General features: G+C 43.1%; 1 protein-coding gene across 1 annotated transcript in view; it reads left to right on the forward strand.

Annotated features, from left to right (window-relative positions):
• Positions 1–13,642, forward strand: part of GNS (glucosamine (N-acetyl)-6-sulfatase) — a 321,939-nt gene that overhangs the window by 119,218 nt on the left and 189,079 nt on the right. Inside the window, exon 8 of the mRNA XM_044084298.1 lies at positions 11,586–11,704. Within this exon, the coding sequence (XP_043940233.1) occupies positions 11,586–11,704 (119 nt within the window). The remainder of the gene's footprint in view (positions 1–11,585; positions 11,705–13,642) is intronic.

Genomic DNA, 13,642 nt, shown 5'->3' on the forward strand with positions numbered 1-13,642 from the left:
TATTAGTGTTCAGAAATATCTTCTTCACTATAGGGTAACTGTTGAGAGAAGTTATTTCTCTGGAAGGGTTAGACAGATACATGTCCATCTGAGAAGATATGCTGACATTGACTGTCGTTTATGCTGACATTGACTGTCGTTGATTCTTTGAAGCTGAAAAAGCTGTCTTCGGTAGTTAATGCAGAAGCTTCAGATGACCCATGTGGAGGATCATCCAGTTTCTGCATGGCATCAAGGAGCAGAGCCCTGCCTCTGACTTTCTGCTCTTCACTGTCCATCCATCACAAACAGAACTGTGGATGCACTATGCTAGACAGAATGAGCTCTTCACGCTCTAGAAGATGATTGAACCAAGCTTCATTGCCTTTAAGAAGAGCATCAACTAACGGCACATCAAGCTTCACAGATTGCCTGAATTTGGACAGCTTGTTTTTTGGACACGTAATGGTGGGAATCAGTATTCTTATGAAGCTTTTCAGCTGTGACTGCAAGAAGTCCAGAGCCATTGCCAGGGGCTGCATTGCTTGCACAAACTTAGCAACAAAGGTAATTGCTGCAGGCCTGAAAATGGTAATTTCTGTCTGTTCACATATCTCAATTAGCAAGCTTTCACGCTGAGTTGCAATGAGGCGAATTCTCTCCATGTAGAAAGTGGAATTCCATCATGTCTCACTGGGAATAATCAATGCCAGATCACACTTGATGTTCATCGTGTTACCCTGCTGCAGTCCTCACACTTGGGTTATCCTGCCGTCAGGCGGTCTCGCAGTCGGCCCGAATTCCAAAGTCTTGGTCCGGCGTCGGTTGCTGTCACTTCTTCCCTGACGTCAGAGCACCAGGGGTATATCAGAGGCATCCGACGCCATTTTCTTCAGTCTTTCTTGCCACGCGGTGCCTGAAGCAGAAGCAGTTCACAAGTGCTGGTCAGCCGACATTTGAGATTTTCGAATAGAGTTTCAGTCCGAAGTCTTCAAAGTTAAGTACCTCGTTGGGGATCCTTCTCTTGCCTCAGTCCGATGTCAGAAAAAGTTAACAATTGCATTTCTTGTGGGAAGCAAATACCTCATAAGGACTTTCACTCTTTTTGTATACCTTGCCTAGGCCCAGACCACGACGTCACTGGTTGTTGGTTTTGTGCTAGGTTCAATGAGCGAACTATAATGCGACGCTTTGATTTCGCACGACACTGTGGTAGAAAATTTAATTACACTATGCTGTCGGAGCGACCGACTACCGGCGTGCATAAAAAACGCAAAGATAAAGACAGGCAGCCTAGATCCAAGTCAGGCTGGGCCGGTTGCCGGTTTTCAGTGAGGTGCCTACGCAGCTCTTGGCTGCCGCTAAATTGGATCCCCAGACCACTTTGGATGCCCCAGCAGAGAGTTCTAGGCTGACGCAGCCATTTTCTTTTGGCCCTACCGACAACATTGCAGTAGGAGAAGCTGGTGCTGTAGAAACACCTTCGGTTTCTGAAGGTGTCTTCAGACTGACTACTCTCACCATAAAATCTTATGCTAAGCTTAAGACTCCTCTAAAACCAAAAAAGCCTACACTTCAGTCTCCAGGTCAAGGCCCTATGCCTAAGAAACAGATGCTTAAAATGGCTGAAGATTTGATTTCTTTGATCAGGGGTTCCCAACCCCCCAAACCCCCCCTCGACAAAAGGCCTAGACAAGAGGAGGATTATCCCTCCTCTGATCAAGTGTCTGTTTCCTCAGGCTCCACTGAGGAACAGAATTACTTATTTCCCCTTATGAAGATTCTGGTGCTGAAGACTCCATTCCCTCATCTTCTCCCCTTGAAGATTATTCCTTTGGGGAAACCTTGCATACCATGAGGGAACATTTCCACTGGGAAGGTCAGGACTACTCCGAATCAAAGAAAAGGCTCCGAGAGTTTCTTTTACTCCCTCCCCAGTTTTGGACATTGTGGATGATGTTTTCTTAGAATCTAGTCTAAATCCAGATTCTCTGCCTCCTGCTCCAGCCAAACCAGATAGATACTATAGAGTGCCTGACTCACACAAATTCCTATACAAAAGCCCTGTTGCTGATCCAGAGACAACCTCCCAGGGTCCCAAAGGGGCTTAGGCTTCTATGGCTAAAAATCCTGTACCCTCTGAAAGGAGCACTAGATAGGTGGGGGAAGGTGGTTTACATCTCTGCTACTCTAGCTATGAGAGCATTAAATTGTCAATTTCACATGCTTAAATACCAGCAATTCCTAATGTCTCAAATAAAACAAAAGATGGGCACGCACCCTCAACAGTCTGAATTCAAGGAAATGCAAGATCTGTTGCATGCATCTGAACAGGTGGGCAAGCATACTTTACAATGTGGTTTTGATGCCTTGGAAGTTTCCTCTAGAGCAGCGGTTACTGGGTCTGTTATACGTAGGCATGCTTGGTTAAAGGAACAATCTCTGCCTGATCATGTTAAAGCAAAGTTACTGGATGCACCCTTACAGCAGGATGTCTTATTTGGGGTGAAAGCGGAGGAGGTTTTAAAGAAAATGGAGGATAAGGCAAAATCTATGCAGACTGTCAGATTTCTTAAGGTACAACCCCCACTCCAGCAGAAATTGGCCAACAAAAAATTGGTCCTTTCCAGCTTCTGACAGACCACAGAGGGGTAAATACAGTCGCCCAAGGGGCAGAGGACAAGCACAGATCCCTTACAAACCTCACCAATGGGGCACTGCAACACAGAAGGGAGGAGAAGACCGGTCCCAAACTACTAGAAGGCAAACACAATGACTTAAACCTCAAACTGCCAAGCAAAACTCTCTTGGCAGCATCCTTGGGAGGAAAATTATCACTTTTTGCAAACAACTGGCGCATCGTCACAAAGGACAAATGGGTCCTAGACATTATCTCACACGGATGCAGATTCCAGTTCCACACCTTGCCAAGGATAAAAGGAATGCCAAACCTGCCACAAAATCAATGGGCAGAGGCACAAAAACAAATTACAGCTCTCATGGACATGAGCCATTCAACTGGTACCTACATAGGAGCAAGGCCAAGGATTTTACTCAAGGCTCTTTCTAGTCCCCAGAAAGGACAATGTTTGGAGACCCATTCTGGACCTTTCAATTTTAAACACCTTCTTGCAAGTACCCAAATTCAAGATGCTAACACTACAGCAGCTTCTTCCCATGTTGGGCAAGAAAGCTTGGTTAGTAACATTGGACCTCAAGGAGGCATACCTGCATGTCCCTATCAGACAAAATTGCAGAAGATACCTCAGTTTCATTGCAGGTTCAACCCATTACCAATTCTCTGCACTGCCCTTTGGCTTATCTACTGCGCCCAGGGTCTTCACAAAATGCCTGGCACCAGTAATTGCATACTGCAGACAAAGAGGAATTCAAATATACCCATACCTGGACGACTGCCTCATCCAAGCAGAAAGCAAGGACACTCTCTTACATCATCTGGCTTTTGTAAAACATCTTCTAAGTTGCCTAGGGTACACAGTAAACGAAAAGAAATCAAACTAGTGCCCTCACAAAATATGACATTCTTGGGTGCCAGCTTCAATACAACAGCCCAGATGGCTTATCTGATGCCAGACAAACAACTACAATTAACTCAATACTTCAGAACAATGGCAACAAAGACCCAACTCCCTGCAAGAAAAATTCTGCAGGCCTTGGGCTTCATGGCATCTTGCATACTACTAATACCATTTGCAAAACTGCATATGAGGAAATTACAATGGTACCTAAAAAGCATATGGACTCAACACAGCCACAGCTTGGAAACAATGATGCCTCTCATTCCCTGCCTTCAACAAGAGTTTCTATGGTGGTCACAGGCATGTCACCTCAACAAGGGTCAGCCTTTCACCCTACCCCCAGACAGGCAAACTATGACAACAGATGCATCGGACTATGCCTGGGGGGCACACATGGCAGAACGGTGCGTTCAAGGCATATGGACTGCAAATCAAAGGAATCTGCACATCAAAAAGAAATACTAGCTGTACAAAATGATCTGACAGCCTTCAAGGACCTCTTACATCCAGGGCAGCTTATCATAAGGACAGACAACACCACAGTAATGTGGTACATAAACAAGGGGGTACACTCCTACCCTGTATGCAGGCAAGCAGTGACCTTGTGGAACACAGCACTGGCTTATCAAGTTCAATTACAAGCTCAATTCCTGCCAGGAAAAAAACACATTGGCAGACAACCTAAGCAGAAACATCATGGATCCCCATGAGTGGAAACTGGATCCACAAGTATTTGCAATGATAGCTCAAAAATGGGGGCTCCCAGACATAGACCTGTTTGCCAGCCCTCAAAACCATCAGCTAACAAAGTTTTGCACAAGGACTTTTCACCATCAAGCTTGGAAAGTGGACGCACTCTCAGTTGGAAAATGCTAACAGTATATGCCTTTCCTCCATTACCCCTTCTCACAAAGGTGCTACTGAAAGTCAGGATGGAGAGACCCCGAATGATGCTCATTGCCCCAGACTGGCCACGCCAGCACTGGTACCCACTATTAAGGAATATGGCCCAGGGCCCACCATGGATTCTACCACGAATTACCCACCTGCTCACACAGCAAGACAATCAGATTCTACACAGCCAGCTCAAAACCTTAAACTTGGCTGCATGGCAAATCACCTAAGCAACCAGCCAGCTCCTCTCTCACAAGCTGTTATGGATGTTATTCTGGAGGCCAGGAGACCCAGCACCAGGAAAGCCTACTCGGACAAATGGAAAAGGTTTTGTGCCTGGAACCAAGCTAAAGGCCAAAATACCCTTCAGCCTAACATACCTCAGATTCTGCAATATTTAACTGAGATGTTACACAAAGGACTTTCTTTTTCATCTATTAAAATCCACGCCTCTGCTATTTCTGCTCACTACAACATGGATCCTCCCTTATTTTCACATCCACTCCTAAGGCAGTTTCTCAGAGGGGCCAAAAACATTAGGCTTCCCAGGAGAGCACAAACACCTACTTGGGACCTCAACTTTGTTCTGGAAAAACTCACGCTACCTCCTTTTGAGCCAGCTTTCTCAGATGACTTAAAGTTTATATCATGGAAGACTGGCCTGCTGCTAGCAATTATTTCAGCTAGAAGAGTTTCAGAGCTTCAGGCAGTGATGGCAGTAGAGCCTTTCCTCATTTTTCATCAAGACAGAGTTTCTCTATGAACTAACCCCTCCTTTATGCCTAAGGTGGTATCCAGTGTGGCTCTAAATCAAACCATCCATTTACCCACCTTCTTTCCAAATCCACAGAACAAAGGAGAAAGACTCCTACATTCCTTGGACATTCACAGGCAGCTACGTTACTATTTGGATAAAACTAAGGTTTTCAGAAAATCTGACCAGCTTTTTGTATCCTATACTACAGCATCACAAGGAAAGGCTATATCAAAACAGACCATTTCCAAATGGATAGGACATTGCATATGTTTTTGCTACACCCACCATGGAAAACCAGTTCCTGCTAGCATAATGCCCCAGTCTTCCAGGGCAGCAGCTACATCTACAGCCTTCCTCAGGGGGGTGCCAACCAAGGATATTCTGGAAGCTGCAACTTGGAGTTCAGTACACACCTTCACCAAACATTACCACTTACCACTTTACTCTAAGTCTGGAGCTGGCTTCGCCACTGCAGTTTTGCAGGGCCTTCTAGCCTCCTGTAACACTGTTTGACTCCACCTTCCTTCCTTAGCTTTGGGATTCTACCCAAGTGTGATGACTGCAGCAGGGTAACAAGATGAACATAGTACAGTTTTGTACCTACCATAAATGTAGATGTTCGAGTGTTCACCCTGATGCAGTCCAGGTTACCCTCCCTCTATCCCCTCTGCGGCAAGAAAAACTGAAGAAAATGGCATCGGATGCCTCTGATATACCCCTGGCGCTCTGACGTCAGGGAAGAAGCGACAGCAACCAACGCCAGACCAAGACTTTGGAATTCGGGCCGACGGCAGGATAACCCAAGTGTGATGACTGCAGCAGGGTATACACTCTAACATGTACATTTATGGTAGGTACAAAACTGTACTTTTCAAGCCACCTCAGCAGCTTGGGTGCTACAACTACCTTGTTCCAAGCAGCATAGTATTTAGCCATGGTGCTTCGCATGATCTTTTTATACTGTGCATCAATACAAGCAGATTCAACATCTTGCACAGCAACTAGATTCAATGTGTGTGCTGCACATCTCATTTGGGGAGGCAGTGAATAGGTATTTTCGCTTCGTCATGACTTGACTCAGCACGGCTGTCACTCTGTTGTAAATCACTTCATCATCCTCCTCATCTTGGGACAGAATGCTTGTAGTCTCAGATCTCTCACATTCCAAGAAGACAATGAAAGCCATTGTCAGTAATTGTTGCACACACCTTTTGATCTGTCTTGTACTTGATGGGAATGCTCTCAAGAGTTGATGCTATGAGAACATATGTATGCCTCCCCTGTAATCTGCAGCATGGCAAAGCAGCTGACTTTCTTTTGAAGTGTGTCACAGTCGATCCAGTGGGCAGTGACACCAAAGAAACTATGATTCTGATGGGTCCAAATGTCACCCGTAGTGTGCTGCATGATGTCAACATTCATGCTGGAAGAAACTGCAAGCATGTTCTTATCATTCGTAAGCATATTCGTGTACTTTTCTATAAGATCATATATCTGCCAAACCTCTGGTTTTAAGTTAAATCACTGTCTCAAAGCAAAATCTTTCTCACTGCATCATTAACACCACACACAAGCTTGTCCTTTATGAGCTCCTCTCTCAGATCACCAAATCTGCATGATTTTGACTTGTTTCTCGGGTCAGTTATATATGCTGCAAACATTTCACCAGGCTTTTGATCTCTTGTCTAAAATAGTGCCTTTCCACTGTAATACTCATTGAGGGTTGTACATTTCTTTAAATTTACATGTTAAGCACTCGAGTCTTCCTGCATTTCAGCCTGTACCCCAATATGACAATCTTCCCCCCTCTCTGCATAAACACAAGGTGCATGTTCTCTCTCAATGTTTTCTGACCCAGCTAAATTGAGCAAAATAAATGCTTTTGTACATGTGTCTTTATCAGAAAAAGCAGCCTGTATGAAAATATCATATTCTTGCTCAAGCACTCTCTCCAGTTTTCAGCAATATCATCAAACACAAGCGGATCAGGTCTGTGAAATCCCTCTGCCATGCCAAGTAAGTGACAACACGCCAGGTACTTGTAATTATGTTCAGCTGTACAATGTTGTTGTTGTTGTATCTTTCGGCTTTTTCCGGTTAAGGGTCGCCACAGCGGAACTCCGGTCCACTAATGATTGGCAGTAGATTTTTACGTACTGAGTTGCCAGCTCTGACGCACAGCCTTCAACGAAGGTACGCCCATTCACGCATGTCTCCACACAGAAGATGCTTTAGCTGAGAATCGAACAGGACATCATCTTACTGTGAGGCAGCAACGCTACCGCAGCACCACCACCGCAGTTATATTCAGCTGTACAATAGACTCTCTGAAATAACTGTACTCCTTGAAAAGACTGTACTGTAATACTGCACACCACCAACACTTTGCAGATACTTAGAATAGCTTTAGTCAATGCAAAAAAGTAGTAGATTGTGAAGTTTTCTCTTTTTTGAACATTTTGTGTGATTTGGATATTGTTTCAAATGTTTTCATAATTATTTCAAGTTCTTTTTTCAATATGTCGCAATTTTGAACATTTTGTTTATTCAGTAATTGGTTTGGAATGCTTTGCTTTATATTCATTGAGGTAAAAATCATTTAAATGAGTTTAAGAACCTGGAAATGTTTTCTGACCTGTTTTACAAGTCATTTGCGAGTTCTTTGAGCCACTTTTGTATATTCCTCAATTTCTGACTATGCGCCTCATGGTTTTAAGAAATTTTGACTTTGGATCCTATTCTGACAACCTGTCACTCGTCTTGTGTATTCGGATAAGATGAGGCTTGGGTGTTCATTTAAGATATTTATTACACACAAACATCAGGATGGATGACTGGAACATAAAACTTAAATGAACTAGCTAACTGACTGCTACACACATACATGCTTTCACTCCAGCTAGTTACACAAAATGGCGCTCTGCTTGCACGTGCTCAGTACTTTTTATGCATGTGCCCATGAGCTACAGTGGCTTTAAAAGTACAACACACACACTATGATCTACACTCCCTGTGTTCAAGTGGGTTTCCTCAGGATGTTCCGGTTTCCTCCCACATTCCGAAGACATGCTGCAGGAGAATTAGACATTTTAAATTGGTATTAGATGTGAGTGTGTGCCTTCTGAAGAAGGTTGAATGCTGGGCTGGCAACTCGACAATGTAAAACTCTACTGCCACTTGTTCTGCAGACAGATGATCTGCCGTGGTGATCCCTAACGGGCACAGCTGAATGGAGAAGAAGACTAGTCTTTATAGCAAGAGAGTCACCGATAATAATTAAACCAAACCAGCCAGCAGCACAACACCTATAAAAACCTATTACATTTTGTGTATTTTCAGCAACTAAAAATCGAAACCCGAAAAGAAGAACATAACAAAATATTGTCAAGACAAAAGTTAGTTGATCATAGATCCACTTGAAGCGTCCTTCTTGGTGCAGTGGGTTGGGGCATCGGGTGCTCAACTGATGAGTTTGATTCCGATTGATGGTGGTATGAAGAACCAATGCCATCTATTATACTGCAAGGTAAGGATATGACCTCTGGCAGGCTAGAATTGTCCAGTGTTAGGGGATGTTTTAGTGGGTGAGAGTTGCATAGTACCAGGAACAGGGCTGGAGTCTGGTCATCATTGGCTTTCACCTCCTTGCAATGCTAAAAAAAATGAAGTAAATTTTGCTTCAGGCTAATTCTAATTATCTATTATGAATTCTACGTGCCGTGAGTTGTTCATAGGTTGGTACTAGGCTATCAGCCCTAGGGCCTATACAAGCCTAGCCATAACAATTCCCTGGCTATTTCTTCCCACACTATTTACTTCCCTGGACCCCTGTCTAGCAGGGCGACTGACATGATCCCCGGGGTGAATTTCCTTTCTCCCATCCAATCGTCAAGGTTCCCTTTGAAGAGGACCAAAGAGGCACTCTGCTTGACATGTATGGGCAATCTATTCCAGAGTCTAGGGAGACTCTGGGTCAGGAACCTATCCCTCCAGCATGTTTTGTTTATTGTGATGACAAGGTTTAGATCCCTGGAGCGTGCGGCTCTGAGGGATTGGGATTTCTTTAAGTGTAGCATGTCCAACAGCTTTGGGTTTGACATGGTCTTGTATGTTAAGCAAAGATCGCCTCTGAGTAGACAATATGCGACAGAGTATAGCTGGAGTTTTTTAAGGCGGTCAGCATAGGGCATCTGCTTTAGGCCTGTGATTCTTTTTAGTGAGGTATTTCTGTGGCCTTTCCAGTTGTTGCAGATGTCCTGAGAGGTACTTACCAAACTGGGCATTGTATTCTATAATGGGTCTAATGAGGGATGAGTACAGTGGGGCAATGACCTCCTTTTTTCTGGATGAAATGCCCTTGGTGATGAGGTGTGCCACATAGAAGGATTTCCTGACTGTTGTGGTGATGTGGTTATCGAAGGTGAGACCACTGTCCACCTGTGTCCCTAAGTCTCTTATCAAACTTTTGGTGTTTAGTGTACTGCCACCTATATGGTAATTCACGGATACATGTTTTTTCCCAAAGGGGATAACTATACATTTCTTGGCATTGAACTTGAGCCCATGGCTCTGGCACCAAGCATCTGTTTCTCTAAGGCCCTTTTATAGAGTATCCACATCATTTGGGGATTCAATAATGGCTCCCAGTTTGCAGTCATCTGCAAACTTTGTTATCCAGAGTCCCTTAGTGTTGGCCTGTACTTCAGAGAAGTAGATGCCAAACAAGAGCGGTCCCAGGACTGAACCCTGAGATACTCCACTTGTCACTTGTCTGGAGCTGGATTTGGAGTCGGCTACTTTTACAATGTGGGTTCTATCAGTAAGCCAGTTAGCAACCCATTGGGTAATGTAGGGATTAATGCCCAGCTTAGTAAGTTTGTCTATGATTCCAGAGTGGAGGATGGTGTCAAATGCCTTGGCAAGGTCTAGATAGGCTGTGTGGACCACCTTACCCTTGTCCATGGCTCTGGAGACTGATTCAAAGAAGTCAATCAAGTTCCGGAGACAAGATCGGCCCTTCACAAACCCAAACTGGGTGGGGTCCAGTGTTTGAAGGTTGCCAATGTCTTTGTTTATAAGTTCCATGATAATACGCTCCATGGCCTTGTAGATAAGGCTTGTCAGACTGATGGGGATGGTAGTTTCCGGGATCCAAGGTGGATCCCCCCTTGTGGAGTGGGATAACTGTAGCTGTGCGCCACTCAGTGGGCACGAAACCTGAGGTGAGTCTATGATTAAACATGACATTTAGGTGAGGTGCCAGTTCATATTGTAGTTCATGTAGTACACAGCCCGGGATGTCATCTGGTCCCATGGATGCTGTAAAGTTGTCAACATTATGTTGTAATTTTTTAATCCATATCTGGTCCCATGGATGCTGTAAAGTTGTCAACATTATGTTGTAATTTTTTAATCCATATTGCCACTTCAAAGTGTCTATTACCTTCTAACATCTGATTACATCACTCTTTAGAAGGCTATATCACCCACATTGAGAACCACTGGTTTAAGCAAAAGTAACTCGCATTTAAGTTACTAGTTACTAAAAAAAGTAATATATTACTAGTTACTATTTTGAAAAAGTAACTAGTTATATTACTAGTTACTGGAAATTGTAATATATTACAGTAATATATTACTTACTGTAATATATTACACCCATCACTGGATATTTGTGTGCATGTATAAGCTCATAGATGACTACTAGGCTTGTAGTGCAGGAGCCTGGCCCAAATTCTTAATTGCCACAGGGCACTGTCTGGTTTACCGACTTCCTCAATGTCATGCAGTAGGTAAATGAAAACGGTGGAATCGAACCCTGTACCACAAGAAGTAGCACATAGCCTTAATCCTCAGTGCTAACTGCCAGCTATTAAAATAAAAGTATATATTATTTTACTGATCTTGATTTGTGCAGAACAACATTTTCAGCCAGTTCAAAAGACTTGTCATTTCAAGGGGAATCTTCCTTGCCCATTTATTTTAGTGACTTTGGAGTGGACTATATTAGTAATAGTGGGTGCACCCCCCCCCCCCAAAAAAAAAGAAAGCTCACTTCCCATAATGCTGTTTGTTTTCAAAAGCGATTGCATTTGATGAATTACATTTACTGACACGACATGGTTCCCATGAGGAAAGCAGTTTGTCCCACAGCTGGAAAAATTAGTAAGCTAGTCCTTCCTTGTACTAATTCAGCCAGGTTCTGTGTTTTCATCTCTTGACAGCTGTTACACCTGCTCAAATGCTTGTTTCAGTAAAATGTAGGGGCCAGAGCTAAAATACTAGCATACAGCTTACTGTTTGTTTTGTGCAGTGCTGCATTTACCTTTTGTCACCTACCACCTTCATCCCCAGTATTCTTTTGCTACTTATCTGATTTATTTTTTTCATTTTTTTCTTCCTTTTTTTGACTTTAGGTGGCAGGCCCTCCTTTCTGTAGATGACCTTGTGGAAAAAGTCATTAATAAACTGAAAGAGCTGAAACAGTTAGACAACACTTATGTTTTCTACGCCTCAGACAATGGCTATCATACAGGTGAGTGCTGTTTTGGTGACAAGTCGTGGCTGTAGTATTTGTAGACAGAACTGGATTCAGCCCTATGTGGCCCAGGCAGATGCCTAGAGCCCACTGGCTGGGGGCTGTCACAACATTTTTAATTAAACAAAAATAAATACATTAAATAAATACATTAAACAATTTTAAAGAATTACATTTCTGCTTTTAAGGTGCACTTTGCATCTGTTTGTGCACGTATGTGTTTGTACTTAAATATTTACTACATCTCACACACACACACACACACACACACACACACACACACACACACACACACACACACACACACACACACACACACACAAAAACAAACACTGGAACTTGCTGCTGTTGTTTTTTCACTGTTGCCAGAGAATTTGCTGCAGGAGAACTTAGAATGGAACTTTCTGTGGCTGCTAGAGCCAGATAACGAAGACTTTCAAATGGAGACATTCCTTCTTTATGGTACAACAGAACAACTGGGATCGGATGACGGTGATGTTCATTCCTTACTGTACAACAGAAGTGTGTGTGTGTGTGTGTGTGTGTGTGTGTGTGTGTGTGTGTGTGTGTGTGTACTGTCCTAGTTAGAGATGGCAGCTTGATTAATTGACTTCCTTGGGCTCAAACCCTGTACCTTGCTTACAGGAGACAGAAGCCTTAATCCCCTACACAAACTACCTTCATCGGGGTGCATTTTTGAGGAATTGTTAGTTTCAGGGGAAGAGAAGTTTACTGTTACTTATGTTAAGTCTGTTTTCAGTGTGCAACGGTTTTGTTTAACAAATGCCTGTCCGTGTTTGTGCTGTGAATTTGAAAGCACTGTTTAGTAGCACAACTGGTAGCATACTTGCCTTTGAAGCAGAAGGCTGTAGGTTCTACTCTCACACCATGTAAATGGATTGCTGATACTGCAGTGCAATTTAAGGAGGGATGGGCTTGCAGTGCACTCCTGTGTGTGTGTGTGTGTGTGTGTGTGTGTGTGTGTGTGTGTGTGTCCTCCTCTGGATGGGATGGGCTTGCAGTGCACTCCTGAGTGTGTGTTCTCCTTTGGATGAGATACTTGGTAACTATGAACCTGTTTTCGGTTTGCCAGCCATTCCCTATTGCAATATTACCAGCTTGCCATGTTTTTGTAATGCAACCTAGGCAATTTATTCCTCAAGGGTGGTAGGCACTGCATTTGTAGATGAAACAGTGAAATGTAAAGTTTGCCAGCAGCAACCTTTTAGTTACAGTTCTCATTAATGTGGAATTATTCAGATGACATTTACTTCTGCAGAGATTGTGCATATTGACTGATAATTTGTGGATTGTGGTGACAGTAGTGACAGAAGTTTGAGTGACCTTTTATGGTTGAAATGTTTTAAAATGGGTTGTTTTTGTCATTGGTTCATAAGTTTTGTTTCATTCCTTACTGGAAGAATGTTCAAAACTCCAAATGTAAAACACATTCAAACAAGTGCTGCTTTATTATACTAGGAATATAATTTAATTGACTCATGAAGGTGAATCCAAGACACAAGTATATTTGCACATCCTAAAAATGTGCAAGGGGCCGAGGATTTGAAACCCACAAAGATAAACTTAATCGGACACTGGCCCAATGCATTTTCTTTTAATGTGGGTTTCAATGAATGTGTGTTTTAAGGGTAGAGAAGTTTACGGTTTATGTTAAGTCTGTTTTCATTGTGAGACTTGTTTAGCAAATGGTTATCAGTGTTTGTACTAAATCTTTAAATTAAATCCAAAGGTCTGTAATCATTGTAGCTGTAAAAAGAAAATATGTACACTAACAGGTTTGAACAATGTTTATTGCAACTGGGGAGAAATAGCCTAGTAGGGCCCCATTTAATCATGATTTGGCTCTGTTTGTATGTGGGAAATAGTGGCATCTGGTACTTTGAGCTTTCATAGGTTGGTACTGGGCTATCTGCC

This window comes from Protopterus annectens, chromosome 9.part0, assembly GCF_019279795.1.
Source record: "Protopterus annectens isolate FY-2018-M chromosome 9.part0, PAN1.0, whole genome shotgun sequence".
Lineage (NCBI taxonomy): Eukaryota > Metazoa > Chordata > Ceratodontiformes > Protopteridae > Protopterus > Protopterus annectens.